The sequence below is a fragment of the Manis pentadactyla genome, chromosome 3 (genome assembly GCF_030020395.1).
Source record: "Manis pentadactyla isolate mManPen7 chromosome 3, mManPen7.hap1, whole genome shotgun sequence".
NCBI classification, from domain to species: Eukaryota; Metazoa; Chordata; class Mammalia; order Pholidota; family Manidae; genus Manis; species Manis pentadactyla.
This window is the reverse complement of record NC_080021.1, coordinates 24,820,400-24,836,497: the sequence shown is the minus strand read 5'-3', so window position 1 is coordinate 24,836,497 and position 16,098 is coordinate 24,820,400. Positions and strand designations below refer to the sequence as shown.

At 33.7% G+C, this 16,098-nt stretch overlaps 1 protein-coding gene across 1 annotated transcript; it reads left to right on the top strand.

The window, feature by feature from the left end:
* The first annotated feature begins 419 nt into the window (after positions 1-419).
* Positions 420-15,854, top strand: MED30 (mediator complex subunit 30). The gene is made up of 4 exons (XM_036876430.2): positions 420-752; positions 6,953-7,111; positions 7,601-7,705; positions 15,463-15,854. The coding sequence occupies exons 1-4, from the start codon at positions 576-578 to the stop codon at positions 15,556-15,558; spliced, it is 537 nt and encodes a 178-aa protein (XP_036732325.1). The 5' UTR covers positions 420-575; the 3' UTR covers positions 15,559-15,854.
* Positions 15,855-16,098: the final 244 nt, after the last annotated feature.

The window sequence follows — 16,098 nt, the reverse complement described above, 5'->3', positions numbered from 1 at the left end:
AGGTCACAGAGAAGCGTGGAAAATCAGGAATCTCGTTCTCTAAATTTAAATCGCAGGTTATCGATTGCAAACGGAATGTGACTTAAGCAAGTCAAACTAGTCCCTTTGAGCCTGCCTCCTAGCTGTAAAAGAACAATACTACAAACTTCATAGGCTTGTTATGAGAAAATGCTCAACAAGGAAACTACCGCAAAATAGTTCTCTCCGTAATTCTGACAAGAGGCTGAAACTCTGGGAAACGAATTTTGGGAAAGCCCACCAGCCTCTCATTACTCGCACCGCCCCCTCTGGTGATTGGCTACTCAACTTGACTGTCCCGCCACCCGTCCCATCCCCCCGGACACCGGCCCAATCCCCGCCGGCTTTGCATCCCATGCGGCAGCCGAGTGGGCGGGCCCTGAACGCCATGATGACGCCGTACGTCACGGTGGGCGGAAGTCACGATAGCTGTTTTGAAATCAGGCCGCGGGGGTCCTACAAGCTCCTGCCCTCGCGGAGGCAGGCAGCCCCTCTACGCCGGGCGGACCCCTGACGACTACGCTGCGGCCCTACGGGCCTAAGGCCGCAGCCGCGCCATGTCCACTCCTCCTTTGGCGGCAGCGGGGATGGCTCCCGGGCCCTTCGCCGGTCCCCAGGCTCAGCAGGCCGCCCGGGAGGTCAACACGGCATCGCTGTGCCGGATCGGGCAGGAGACGGTCCAGGACATAGTGTACCGCACCATGGAGATCTTCCAGCTCCTGAGGAACATGCAGGTAGGAAGCGGCTCCTGGGCGTCCGTGGAGAACCCTGAATGTTTCGGCGAGGCGAAAGGGGCGCTAGTTTAGTCGTTACCTGGAGGTCCCTGAGCGTCAACCGCGCTTCCCAGGGCAAATCTCAAACGTAGAGTAACCTCCATTTACGTTCTGACGTGGTCCCCAACGATGTGTCTGTCCTCAAAAGTCTGCAATGTAAAGGCGATATTTTCCAGACCGGATCTCTCGAAGATTGAAGCCACGTTTTCAAGATTCCACTGGGATCTCTAGTTACTAGGCAAACCCTTGCACCTTTGACGGTAAAGGTGGGTCTTACTCAGCTACCCTCATTAGATTACTTTTATCTTTTTCCAGCAAAATAGTTTCTGAGGGTCCAAGGAGTTGAAAATTTAGATTCTGCTCACCAATTTTGTTAGACTGTTTTAAATGCACTTAAAGTTTTGACATATGTATTTACTTGTGAAACCAGCATCCATCACCCCAAAAAGTTTCCTCATGCCTAGGATTGTAATTGCTGGGTCTTAATGATAAATGTCTGTTTAGCATTGCAATAGAATTTTTTCAAGGTGGGGGCACCATTTCACATTCCCATTAGCAGTGTTTTGGTTATTCCTCCATGTCCGCCAGCACTTGTTATTGTTTGTCTTTCTGCTTTGCAAATACTTTCTCCCAGTCTGTGGCTTGTCTTTTCATTCTCTTCATATTGCCTTTTGAAGAACAGACATTTAAAATTTTGACATAATTTATCATTTTGTTCTTTTGTTCTTTTATAAAGGTTTTGCTTTTGATTTCATACCTAAGAAATCTCTGTCTAACCCAACATGACAAAGACTTTCTACTAGTTTCTTCTGTAAGTTTTACAGTTTCAGGTTTTATATTTAGGTCTATGATCCACATTGAGTTAATTTTTTAATGTAATAATAGGTATGGACCCAGGTGCATTTCTTTTTTCATTTGGATTGGACAGCTGTCCAGTTGTTCCAGCACCATTTTGCCAACCTATTTTTGCCTGACTATCTTACTACTAAGACGTGGATATCGTTTTTGTTTTATGTATGAGGATTCTGTGGTTCAGAGAGGTGAGGTGACTTGTCCTAAGCTAGTCATCAGTAAAGTAAATTTGAAACCAGGCATTCACACTCTTACAACTCTTATTTCAGTGGGTGCACTAAAGAGTGTTTTCTTGCCTTTCTTTTAAGTGGTTAGGATTTTTTCTCCTTATTATATAAGTAACTCAGTTGTATGGAAATCTTTTCAGACCATGTCACTATGCCACTGTAAAACACAACACAGAGTCCAGAAGAAGATAGGAAATCTTAGGCAATTATTTAAAAACTTAGTAGATTATTATTTAAGATGATTAACATATAGATTAAGTAATTTCCCAGAATTTAGCAAATAACTATTTTTAATCTGCTGTATTCAAAGTATTGAATTAGGACTAGTAGAGCTAATAGCTAACATTTATCGGGTACTTTTCTTGGTCAGGTACATGGTTGTAAGAACAGTTCTATAAAGTATTTTTATCCCCATTTTATAGTTAAAGAAACTGAAGCTTAGAGAAGAATTTACCCAAAATCACACATGATTAGTAGCTGTTCCTACTAACCTTTTAATAATACTAACTTGCTGACAATTTGTATTATTAACAGAAATGTAATACACATCCATGACCTACACCATAAGAACTAAACTCTGAAAAAATATTATCAATAACTAGGTTATATGTGGACATATATTCAAAACAAATTTTAAGGGTCTGTGATAGCTTTTATTTGTGCCTGCTATATTGTGAAATCTGTGGTTGAACTTAAATCTAAGACTGGTTGAACTCATCTAAGACCCTTTGGGCATATCATAATTGACTGAAAAAGCAGCAGTAATATGCTCCTTCATTTCCAAAAAGCTGAACACATAACAGGCTACATATAATCTAGTTATTTATTAATACATTTTTTTAAAGTATTGAAATTTTTTTAATTATCTTCTGTATTACTAATCTAGAAGGATGACGTACCATAAATACAAACTGCTAAGATTATTTCTAACTGTCAGTTTTAGAGAAGTAGATATTTATTAGTTGCTTTAGTCTCTTGAGAGAATCTATTGGAAACTATGGACTCTTATCAGAAAAATGTATATATATACATTTTGGATCCACACAAGGATCACCAGATACAGGTTAAGTAAGACCCTGCATAAGAAAGTATTGCTTTGGTTCTATTTGTTGTCCTTTAAATCTTTAAAAAAAATTTTTTGAACATAACACATTCAGAATTCAGAACTAAAAAAAGGACATTACAGTGGACATTCTTCCTCTCGTCCCTATCTGCTAACTCCTTTCCACAGGCAAGGATTGTTAATGATTTTTATCATTATTCTTGTGTATCATTCCATATGTTCTGTGCATATGTAAACATATGTGTACATATTATTTATCCCCTTTTTGAATAGATAATATATTATACACACTATTTTGCATCTGGCTTTTTTCATTTGATATATTTTGGAGTTTATTCTTATCTGTACAGAAGGTAATTCCTTTTCCTTTTAAGGTGTATAGTAATCCACTGCATGGAAATACTGTAATTTATTTAACCAGTTCTCTAGTGAAGGGCTTTTAGCCTCTCACTATATGCTGCAGTACATAACCTCCTACGCAAGTATACCTGTAGGATAAATTCTTAAATGGCTTTGTGCTTCTTTAATTAAATGTATTTGGATAAATTACCCTCCATGGGGGTTGTAGCAGCTTTCTGCTACTATGTCCTGACCAAGGCCAACAACTAGACTCCAAACATAACAAGTTTTATTTTAAGATCTTTGATCATTTGATAGGTGAAGGTCTACTTTACGTTTCTCCTAGTGTGAATGAGTTTGAGCATCTCTTCATATATTTATGTCATTTATATTTCCTTTTCTGATGCTTGTTAATTTGCCCACTTTCTTCTCCCAGTTTGTAAAATTTGCCTATTTACATAATAGAAAAATTTGTTTGATGTGCTGTCACTTGCAAGTATTCTTTTCCCAGTCTATTGTTTAACTTTTGGCTGTGCTTATGGAAGTTTTGCTTTACATGTTTTTTTTTTAAGATAGTTGAACTTATCAGTCTTAGGGCTTTTGGGCTCTCTGTCTAGTTAGGAAGGCTTTCCCCACTCCAAAATCCAGGAAGGATTTTGATTTTTTGTTTCAATTTTTATATTTAAAATTTTCATGTATATGGACTTTATCCTAGTGTAAAGTGTGAGGTAGGGCCCCGGCCTTACTTTTCTCCGAAAGGTTATTTGAATAATTCATTTTCCTCCCCTGCTGATTTCAGATGCTACTTTATTCAAGTGGCTCTACTTCTGGGTGCTCTGTTCCACTTTACTGCCTGTCTTACATAGTAATGCCAAACTTTCATTTATTTATTGAGGCTCTATAATGTGTTTACACTTATTTTTTCAAAATTGCCCTGGCTCTTCTTATTTTTCCACATATATTTCAGGATCAGTTTGATCAATTTTGAGCATTTTTATTAGTTGATTTAACCTAGAGAGATTTACATCAGTAGGATGTTGAGTGTTACTAACCAAGAACATGGAATATCCTTTTTTATGTTCCTATGAAGTATTTTTTAAGTTTTTATTTTGATTGTTGCTATGATAAATGAGATCTTCCTCCTCTTATTTTGTTTGTTTTTATATATAAAAGCAAAGCTATTATTTTTCTATATTAATTTTGTACTGCTCTCTTTCTTGACTTCTATTGATAGTAGTGCTCTATCACATCATTTGTAAATAGTGATGATTATACCACTTCCTTTTTAATGTTTCATCTTTTTTCTCCTCTCTAATTGCATTGGCCAGTGCCTCCAGAACAGTGTTCACTAGCTGTATTAATGGTCTTAGTAAATACCCTATTGTTACCAACTTTAGCAGGATGCTTTTAATATTTTCACATTAATCATGGTGCTGACATTTTAACTGAGATAATTTATCTTTGGTTGGGGAATTTTTATTTAGAATATTGTATTTGTTTTAAGAATGGATGTTGAATTTAGTTGAGTGTCCAGGGGTATCATCATATATTTACAGATCTTCATCAGTATTCATGTGCAAGATGGTTATAGATGAGCTTTTTCAGCTAAACATCTACATACACTGCAGTGTATACAAGAGATCTTAGGCACTGTTGCAACCTGTACTCTGTGGTATAGGAACCTTGTCTCTCTTGTGTTCACTGTTCTACTTGAATGGAGCCTGAACACATTTTTTTTGAATGAATGAATTGTTCTCTTCTTTGCAATAATTTTTTGAATGAATGAATTGTTCTCTTCTTTGAAAAGCTGATGCTACATATGAAAACTAATACCCAAACTAGCTAAGATGTGAATTTGAGGAGGGTGATTCTTTGCATTTCAAAAAGATTTTTTTGCCTTTATTTACTGAGAGTTCTTTTACATGACATCCTTCTTAGTGAATTTTAAGTATAGATTTATGGATAAAATAACCCATTGAAGTAAAATAATTCAGACTGTACTTTAAAACCTGTATGAGTGCATGATACTAATTATAGGGATATAAATGTGAATGACTTCCAGTCTTAAGTAGAAGGTATGGGCAAAGTATTAAACCCAGTAAATGTCATAATACAGGTCCACGGTGCTTCTACATGCAAGATGTAATCAATATATTCATTAGTCAAAAAGGAAGACAGGGATCCTTTGAGACTTTTCTCTGATTTGTTAGTGTTTGTGCAAGTTCATAAACTGAAAGTTCATGAGAAATCCTACATTGTATTGGGGGGATGAGGGGGTGAACTCATAATGCCTTTTACTTTTAAACTGTTTTGACTAAATCAGCCTTTCGTATTTTATCATATTTCTCTGAGGTAACCTGAGAGTGTTTTAATGCTTGAGAATTTTTCTGGAAATCCTAATAACTCACTTCAAACAACTTCAGAATATCCATCTCCTTAATTTATAAACTATAACATTACAAGAAATTTGGAAATGAGACAAAAGAAGAAAATTAAGTATTCAAACTTATCCCCCTATTATATCTTTTATCAACTATGTATAGGCTTTTCCAGTATTTTTTTGCATGCTTATGATTTTATCTACTTGTAGTAATAGTGTGTCCTGTTTTCTTCTTTCTCCAAACATATCACACAGTTTTTTTCTACAACCTTCCTCATCTATTTAGAAAAGAAAAAAGAGTAAACTGATGTTTAGAAAGACTGGACTGATCTTCTAGCTCTTAGACAATAGTTAGTATCTTGGTTTTAAGTCACTTGAATCCCCAAAATAAGCATATTGGTGAGTACTTAAAAGGAAAGCACTACATATACTATAAAACCTGGTACAAATGTTAATTCTGATACAAGGATGGTTTCACAGATCAAATTGTGAGAAAGAAATACTGTGAGATGTACAGAGAAAGGAAGATTTGTTCATGAGTTTCAGCAATGCACAGAAGGTACAGTTATAAATTCTAAGTGAGTAATAGTTGCTGTTTATCTGCGATTTTATCATTTCATTACATACTTTTGCTTTCTGAGGGTAAAATCCTGAATTAAAAATATAAATGCATCCAAGACAGAGTTATGATCATAGAAGTTCCGTAAAACAATTCATTAATGATGTTCAAGTACAGATTGATTTGCACCTGTATCTCCTGCTGTTGATTTCTTTTTAGAGTGAAACTCTTGGTGATAGCTTTATGTTTTAATGAATGCCTTGTGCTTCTTAATTATCTCATCGTAGTTAAGGTATTTTGAGATTATTTTTACAGCAGCAACTGTGTACTATTCCTTTTCTTCTGAAAGTCCTATCTTCACTTTATTCTTTTCTTTGTTTTCTGTTTTTAATTTCCTGGTTGAGTTCAACAGCTTGCTGCCTTTATATAATAACCAGTAATTTTAAAGTTGTGCATTCTTTGTAAAGATATAATATACTTCAAAAATTAGAGGGGATGAGGATTTCAACTGGTCAGGGAGGCAGATCATGAAGTTTTTTTCTAGAGCTGTTTTACAGCACTCAGTATGCCAGGAGCTAATAAATGAGCATATATTACTCTTAAAATCTTAAAATTATACTTACTTATGGAGAACAGTTTGCTTTTATGGAGTGCTTAAAAACTGTTTCTGTTTGCTAGCTTTACTGACAGAAAAATCTTGATCTTCATTACTTTGTATTATTTTGTTTTTTACCTGATAAGCTGCCAAATGGTGTCACTTACCATACTGGAACATACCAAGACCGGTTAGCAAAGCTACAGGATCATCTTCGCCAACTTTCTATTCTCTTCAGGAAGCTGAGATTGGTCTATGACAAATGCAATGAAAACTGTGGAGGGATGGATCCCATTCCAGTAGAGGCAAGTTTTAGGAGTAGAGGACAGATAAATATAAGATATAAGAGAGTCCATGACTTGTGTTATTTTTTTCCTTTCTCCCTTTCTCCTATTTTCACAGTATTTCCAGTTTTTGAATTACATCAGTGTTACTTTTGACTAGAGAAGATGAAAATACAGTACATATGCATATGATTAGTATTATCTTTATGTTAATAATTTCTTGTAGACTTTAACATCCAGTGAATTTATGTTGTTGGGAGGAAAGGGTTATCTTTGACAATTTAATTAAATCAGTGCATTTTTTAAGCATAAGTGTGAATAATGTTGTAAAATATTTTTTAAATGGTTTTCATAAAAGTTCTTTACAGATAAAAGGTTATGTTTTCATCATTACTTATTTAGATTAGCTTATTGGAATCATTCTAGTTTTAAAATGTATTCTTTAGATTTATTTGTGGGTCATAGATATGTGTTAGTTAACTAGGCGTTTGATACTCCTGTCACTTCCAGCAACTTATTCCATATGTTGAAGAGGATGGCTCAAAGAATGACGACTGGGCCGGCCCACCTCGTTTTGCCAGTGAAGAGAGGCGAGAAATTGCTGAAGTAAATAAAGTGAGTTACTTGTCTGTATATTCTGTATTTCAGAATTATTGATAAAAATTACAATGGAGTCTACCTAACTCAAAACAATAATTTGAATTATAGAATTATATGAGGTTGTTTCTGTGACTTATTTAACATAGAACAAGCTCGTACAACCAAGAACTAAAACATAAGCAGAAATGCCATGTGAATAGTCAGAATAAAGATCTCAGAATTCATGCAGTAAGCTCTTAGGAAAACTTCATAGGCCCTCAGTCATAATCCATTTACTTTTTTCTTTTCTAGGCAAAATTCTATCTTCCTAGCTTATGGCATATTCGGAGCAGCAAATTATAAAAATTTAGAAAAAAAATGTGAATGCCTCAACACCTGAATAAGAAATTGAGTTATCAAAGCATTACCCTGCCCCCAAAAAGTCACCAACTTGAATGTATTTATTGCCAAATATGTTCAGAAGTTCAGAAGATAATGTTCAAATAGTTCTTTTGAAACAGATAAATAGGGACAGTTGTCAGTTCATTCTGTGGTGGAATCATGGTGCAAGCTTACCAAAACCTAGGAAATAGCACAATAAATAAGACTACCACTCTTTCAGTTACAAATACACACCCCCACTCCCTGCCCTGCTCTTGAAATTCTTAATTCTAGTTAAAAGAATTCATCAGGGTATTAACAGTTCACCTGCCACAGCCAAAGAGGGTTTTCTGAGGTATTTGAGGATAATTCAGTTTACATATATATGCAGCTTCAACAGATTAAATTGGAAGAAAAGTTTTTCTCGGATCTAAAAGACATTTGGTGGAATTCATATGTTACTGATTCAAAGAATACTTAAAACTATTAACAAGATAGTCTTTTATTTTTAATTTCAGATAAATAGCCACCATTTTTCATACAGGTGAAATACAGAAGTAGTCCTGTTAAAAACAGGCATAAAATAAGATGCCTTACACCACTATGTTTAATGTTGTAAGTTATAGCCAGTTCAAAAAGAAACAGAAGTAAACTTTAAGAAGCAGGTTTATAATATTATACATAAGCTTGTTAAGTTTATTAATCTTGTATATGTTATAACTGATTCTATACCAGTTCATTATAATGTTACTACTATTACAACTGAAGCTTGTTATAACTTTATTATGTTATACTGTTGTTAATATAACTGCAGCTTGATTAACAACTAGAGTCAAGAGTTTGATAAAAGGGCTTAATATAAAATCAATACCATTTTCTTAATAATGCTATGTCAATTAGATTGTAAGATCCTATTCACTAATCACAACAAGTATTAATTAGGAATTATCTGAATGATGTATGTGACTAAACTTACTAAGCTACATAATAAGTTTGACTAATTAAAAGGGCATATAAAGTTCTTCTGTGGGCAATATTCTAAAAATATCAGTCTTGAATATTTCATAGTTTTAATGTAGAACCAATCCAAATCCAAATTATCAGTTGTCTTGAGGGAACACAAAAATAATATTTTAGTGCAATGCCAATCAAAAAACAAATCCAAATTAAGAGTTTTTTGAGAACATACTAAAATATCAACAAAATTCTCAGAAGAGTAATAAAACTGCTTCAAAAATTACATGAAGCATCTTATACAAACAATAATTATGAAATACTAGCACAAGAATAGATTTGTAAAAGAATAGCCAGAAAAAGTCTATTTTATCTGATAGTTTAATATGACATAGAGGGATTGTGTAAAAAATTAGTCTTTAAAAATAGAAACTTTGGGGGGAAATTAAGCTAGCTTTTATGTATACCATATGTCAAAATGAATTTCAGAGTTGAAAATAAGATCTGTAAAACAAAATACTGAAAAATTAAAAGAAGTGTATTATCAAAACTTGGGAGAAAGGAAAAAGGTGGGTATGTTTTATGAAATAAAAAATTTTAACTTCTTTTAGAAAAGTAAAAAGAAAAGTAGTCCCAGCAAATTTGTCAATAATGAATGAGCATAAAGAACCTATAGTAGGAAATTGGTAGGGAATGAGGAGGGGCTTGAGAACTTTTAATTTAGATCTTTAAAAAGAAACTGTGTTTGGTAGTCCAGAGATACAAGGCATTTATTTGTTCAGAAATATTATGTTTCTGTTAATAGCCCATGTATTAATTCACAATATCTGTGTTCTATAATTTTTCTCTGTAATAAGGATATTTTTTTACTGAATACAATGAAATACATATATAAATAGAAGATCACTCTAATGAAAACTTTGATTTCAGAGTACTACATGTGACATAAATATAGTTTGTTCTCTACCATAGAAGATTTTATGATTGTTTTTTTAGGGGGTAAACTATAAATTCAGAAAGATACAAATTTTTCTAAATACATATTTCATTTCACTTTTCATTTCTCTAAATTCTTTTTTTTCCAATTTGATGGCTTAGAAATGTTATTTTTTTATTTTTGTAAACCCTTTCGTATGATCAGAATTTAGTAGAACTTTGTCAGTGTGTAATCAAAAAATATTAGCTATTGACCTAGAACTTTGTGAATTTTAAATGATGTAATTGATACAAAGTATATGATGTATAAAGGAATTTCTTTCTCCACATGAGGATTTAACTCTCTTCCAGTTTCTCTTTCTTCTAGTTTCCTTCCCCCAACCTTTCAATGCAGTTTTATCATATTTAGGGTTAAATAAATATTCAGTATTCATATTTTTATTTTTTATGGCACATAAATATTGTTTATTGGTAAGCCACATAGAAAACTAGGGTTACATTTTTGTGGTTGAAAATTTTTTTTCCTAGAGTTAATAATTTGCATACTGTTTAAAAAATCTGGATAGTCTTTTTGAATTTGTGCCCGCATCTCAGTATTATTTTCCAAGTTTCCACAGAATCAAAATCACCAATTTATTGGTTCTTTCCCCCTGCAGTCTTCCATCTTCTTGAGGTCTAGATTGAAGGCTCCTTATGCCTGCTGTTCATCCACTGTCCTGGGGCTTCCCTCCACCTCTTCCGCTGGCTTCACTATTTCCTCAGTCTGGCTTCCTCTTTCTTACTCCATCATTGGTAAGGTACATACATCAGTGGCTTCTTCAGAAGGAATACAGGGACTTAAGTTTTTATACTTCTCATAGTGTCCAGTTGATAGTTTGGCTGGTTATAAAATTCTGTTGTAAGTTCATTTCCTTCAGAAATTTGTAAGTATTTTTCCATAATCTTCTCATATAGAGTTTGGCAAACTTTAAAGGGCTAGATAGTAAATATTTTAGGCTTTGTAGGACACATATGGTCTTAGTTGCTGTGTAAAAAACATCCTTAGCTCTTGGGCCTTACAAAAACAGGTCATGTGCCATAGTTTGCCAACTCCTACCTTTTTTGTTTTGTTGTCTTGCCAGATAGAGACTCTAAAAGATCTGGTGAGTATCTGATGCTTAAACATGAACCATCTATAGTTAAGAGTAGGGCACCAGAGAGCTAATCGGAGGCTTTGTGAGTTTGCTTCATCATAACAAGATTGGGAAACAAGTTTGCTTTTTTACTTTGGGGGTCTCCCAGCTATCATTTTCTAAGGTTTTGTTCTTTAGTGTTATTCAGTTCCTTCAGAGAAGAATCTTCCAGTGCCCTACATAGTCTTTCTTCTTGCCTTCTGCTCTGCTGCTGGCACTGAATCTACAGCTGTTCTGGTTTGGTTTCACAGGAAATAAATCTGTTCTCTCACAGGGCAGGGGTCCTGTCACTTGTTCATGAGGAGTGGGAGTGACCACCTAGGGTTCTTGCTGGGTTCTGTTGCTCTTGACGCTGTCCCTTCAGTTTCATCCCCAGGCCACACCTGGTGCTTTTGAGACTGTATCTGTCTCCAGTCTCCATGCAGGATCAGTGCTGTTCTCAGGAGCATCCTTCCTGCATCTACCTGGGTTGTAGTTTCCTCCCAAGCCATTTACCTCTCCCCTTCTACACTTCATCTTAAAATTTATACTTTGCATCGACTGTTGTCATCTTTCTCACCATTTTTCTCCACGTGAGTTTATAGGTTTTTTATTTCTCGCCTGCCATTTTATTAGGGCTTTGAGAAAAATAACAGATAAGCAAATGTATTTATTCCATAGTGTTCTTCTGCAATAGGTTTATTTCAGTACACAGAATAGATACATAGTATTTTTGAAGGTTTATCTGCTTATGGAATAAAGGCCTATTGTTCAGACTTTGTGTTCCCATTCATCCTTCAGGTATTTGAGAACTCGTCCTTTGATTAAATCATTTGAATCTGTTGAAATTGCTGTTCTAAGTGCTTCTAACTTTGGGGTAACACTTGTCTTAGTTAACATGATATTGAACTGAAAGATTTTACAAAGTAAAAAGAATCTGTTCAGATGTTTTAAATTAAACAGGTTTAAGAGCTTGGCCCTATATTTTTATGAAAGTTGTATTTTAAAAGAGAATTCAGAGGGAACGTATCTTCTCTTGAGTGGTATGGAAAGTACTCATTTAATGGCCTCATAGCACTCTCTTCCTGGGAATTGTTACTCTATTTTGAAACAAGACTTAGAGAATTAGGTGGTTAAAAAAAAAAAGGGGGTGGGGGAGGGATGAGATTTGGCTCAAACTGAAATTCCCAAAAAAAATGCAGAAGAGAATAGCTAAAAACTAAGCAAAGTGGATTTTTGACCCAAAAAGGTTTTTAACTCATTACTTAAATAAAACATCATAAATGTGAATTGAATTTAATTCTGACTAAATATGAATTGACATTATTCTGACTGATGAAGTGCTACTACTATATTTTATTATTTTCCTCCATTTCTTAAAATTTTGTATCTACCTTCTAGGATATAAGATTAAAATATGTAATTGAACATTTTTAAAACAGAGTAAGCTCATGGCCAACTGATATATTTTTCTGCCTTAATGGAACACACACTTGAGAGTGTTTCTGTGAAAACTGTTTATTTTAAATAGCCACCTAAACAGATGGTAAAATGTTGCTCTAATTATGTGATCACATAGATACTATTAAAAAATAGTTTAAATTCACTGATTTGATTTAGTTTTTCAACTACTTATAAATATCTATTCATAAACTTATATTTTTATATTCCTTTTGTCTACAACTTTAATAGTTCTTTCCTGTTATGCAAATTTTAAAAAAATTAATAGTTATTAGATGGTGGTAGTTTTAAGGTTCACAGCAAGCTACATGAAGCATATCAAAGTAATTTTGTATAGAATATTAAAATGATTTTAATAACAGCTATGTCTTTTTTTTTTTTTTTTTTTAATACCAACATATTTAGCTGGAAAACAAAAAAAGGACAAGCTTCAAAATGATTGCTAGGCAGTTTTTTTTTTCTTTGTTTTTCTCTCCTAGCAATTCAAGAAGCTTTCTGCCTTGGCTTTTTAATTTTTAATTTGAATATTAAAATATTGAGGTATATGGGTACCTGCTCTGTGCCAGGCATTGCTCTAAGTGCAGGAGTGACTGCTGTGAATCAGTCAGATAGATACAGTGTCTGCCACCATGCACATTTTTACATAAGTAGACGGTTTCTTTTCTGAGGATATAAGTCTCTAAGGGAAACAAAGCAGCATACATTTCATGTTTTGATAGATTATTTACAGAAACAAAAATATTGGACCATATTTTTAATACACTGGCATTTGCTTGTATTAAATAAGTTTCTTTATAGGCCTTGTGTAATCAGTAATAAAATTATATTATTGAGGTTTGATTAAGAATACTCAGAATTTTATTACAATGTATTTTATTTTTATTTTTAATAAGCTACATAAAATAAGTGGCTTAATATACCCTTTGATGACCCTCACTCAGTCATTTTCAACATATTATTGTTTTGGAACTTGAAATTGTACAAATGACATTGACAGTGTGCTTACTATTTAGTCTACGTGGCCTGTCTGGTTTCTAACAACATATGTGTACCTCCAATGCCTATTATAGTGCCATGAAACTTTGAGGCACAAAATTTGTAATCAATATTTGATGTAAATCAGATTGGCCTAGTTTCAGGAATCAGATTTTTGGCTTATTTAAATACTTTACTTTTTTTCTTAATATATTCTGAATCCATAAACCCTACTAACCAAAATAAAGGATGAACATGTGTTTGAGACTACATTTTTAAGGATCAGAATGAGTTCTATTTTGCTTAAAACTATTCCATTGATTGTAAAATGAATAATAAAAAAAGTGTGGGTATATTTGTAGAGTTGACATGTAACTGAATCCATGCATTTAGAAACTAGATCATTTTTGACCAATGGTCACAGCCTCTGTATATTATTAAGTTACATGATATGACTTAGCATAAACATATTTTTTAAGTATCTGTTCTACTTACACCTTCACCTGTTAATGTAACAAATTTGGCACAGCTGATAGATTTTGATAATAGCAGCTGTCAACCACTGTTAAAATCAATCACTGGCAAGACTGTATATATTAAATCCTGTATCATGTCATGAAAATTTATAGTTTAACCACTAATAGGCCTGTCAGCTTTGCTTTTGATAGTTTCATGTTTGGCTCTAGGTATTAACTTGTGTGCTAATTTTTTAAAATTTAAAACTTAATGGCATCTTTGAGAGAAACAATTCAAGTGCCCTATATCATACTTAAAAAAATTTACTATTCCCTAGAGTTGACTATTACCTTGAAAATATCCTACATTTTTTGTTCTCTTTTTAAGAATTAGTGTTATTTTTTTAAACATTTATATCAGAATTTATAGTTCCACATGAGTATTCTTCAAAAGCAGTCCTGTTAGAAAGCTATGCATTTATTTCAGCAATGCAAACATTGTGGGAACCATCTATAACCTCTGTTTTGATACTTACTTTGAAGTCTATTTTTAACTACCAAGAATTTAATTTTATTACTTCTAGTTACTTTACTTATACTGAAAATGTGATCACGAGGCTTATTTTACCAGTCTTGGCTTTTGAGTGGTTTTCAGTTGTTTGTAAAGTTTAAATCCTTCCTCTTCCTTCTTTTCCATGGACATAGATTTGTCACCATTGAAATTATTTAGGAGAATCTATCCCACACACTTAATTAACCTTTTTCATTGCAATTAAATCATATTTATTCTTTTTAATGGGTCCCCATTTCCCATTACCAAATTTATCCTCCTCTTACTCTTTGCTCACCACCAACTTCTACAAATCCCAAACAAAAATATTTCCTTTTCTATATTGACAATTTGTGTTCTCTACCTACCAGTAGCATTTGTTGAAAGCTTGCTTATATGCCAGGCACAGTTCTAACACTATGTGAATCAAATCTTTAATCTTCATGACAACACTTTTGAGGTAGGTTCAGTTGCTATCCCCATTTTTCTGATGTGGAAACTGAGGCACAGAGAGGGTCAACAATTTGGCCAGCATCCTGTATTTAGTTAGTGAAAAGGCTGAGTATAAACCCAGAGAATCTGGCTATAGAGGTTATGCTCTGGACCATTATGTTACATTAATTTTGGGAAAACCTATATAGTTAGGTTTAGTAACAATTAAATATTTAGCTCATTTTCCTTGATAGTGGCAGTAGAGGAGTAAAAAAGGTGGGGGCTGGAGCCGTAGGATTCTGCAGGCTGAATGACAATTCAGTTTGCTTTTCAGTGAATATATGTGGCCAGAAAAGGATTGAAACCTTCTGCCTTAAGGACATATTTAGTGTAATTTCTGTCTGGATCATTAGAGCTCAAAGTCATGACATTTTAATCTTCTAACTTCATGGCCTATAATTCATGAAACATTTCTGATAAATTCTTTTGTTTCTACAGAAACTCAAACAGAAAAATCAACAGCTGAAGCAAATTATGGATCAATTACGAAATCTCATCTGGGATATAAATGCCATGTTGGCAATGAGGAACTAAAGTGATATTTAAATTTCCTGCTTTACACATGTTGAACCATTTTTTTTCTCTTAAATATTTTTCCCCTTTGAAGATTATTTATCTGCCTTTATTCTAGTCACTAGAATTAAAGTTCCCATTTTTAACATTGTGGTTTTGCTTTTAAGTGTTCATTGGCAGTTTTTTTAAAGCTGTTTTGTGAAAGATTACTGTAACAAGCTTTGATAGAGTTTGTGTTTTGGTTAATGTTCATGAATTGAACAATTGTTTTTTAAAAGCTAAATAATTAAGTTTTGGAAATAAATGTTTTAATTTGATCAATGGTTGTTATGCTTATTTCATTGTCCTCTGAGAAAAGGTAAAGTTTTAAATATCTTTGCAGATGAAACTATCAAGTACAGTCAAGCTGTGGCACAGTTAAACATGTAGGTTACCCTTTCAGCTCAACTTTAAAATTTAGTTTGAGTCCCAAACAAGTTAAAATGAGGAAATGGTTCATTTGTATACTGCTGTAAATAGATGAAAATTATTTGTATCATGCCTTTCAAGCATTTGATCTTA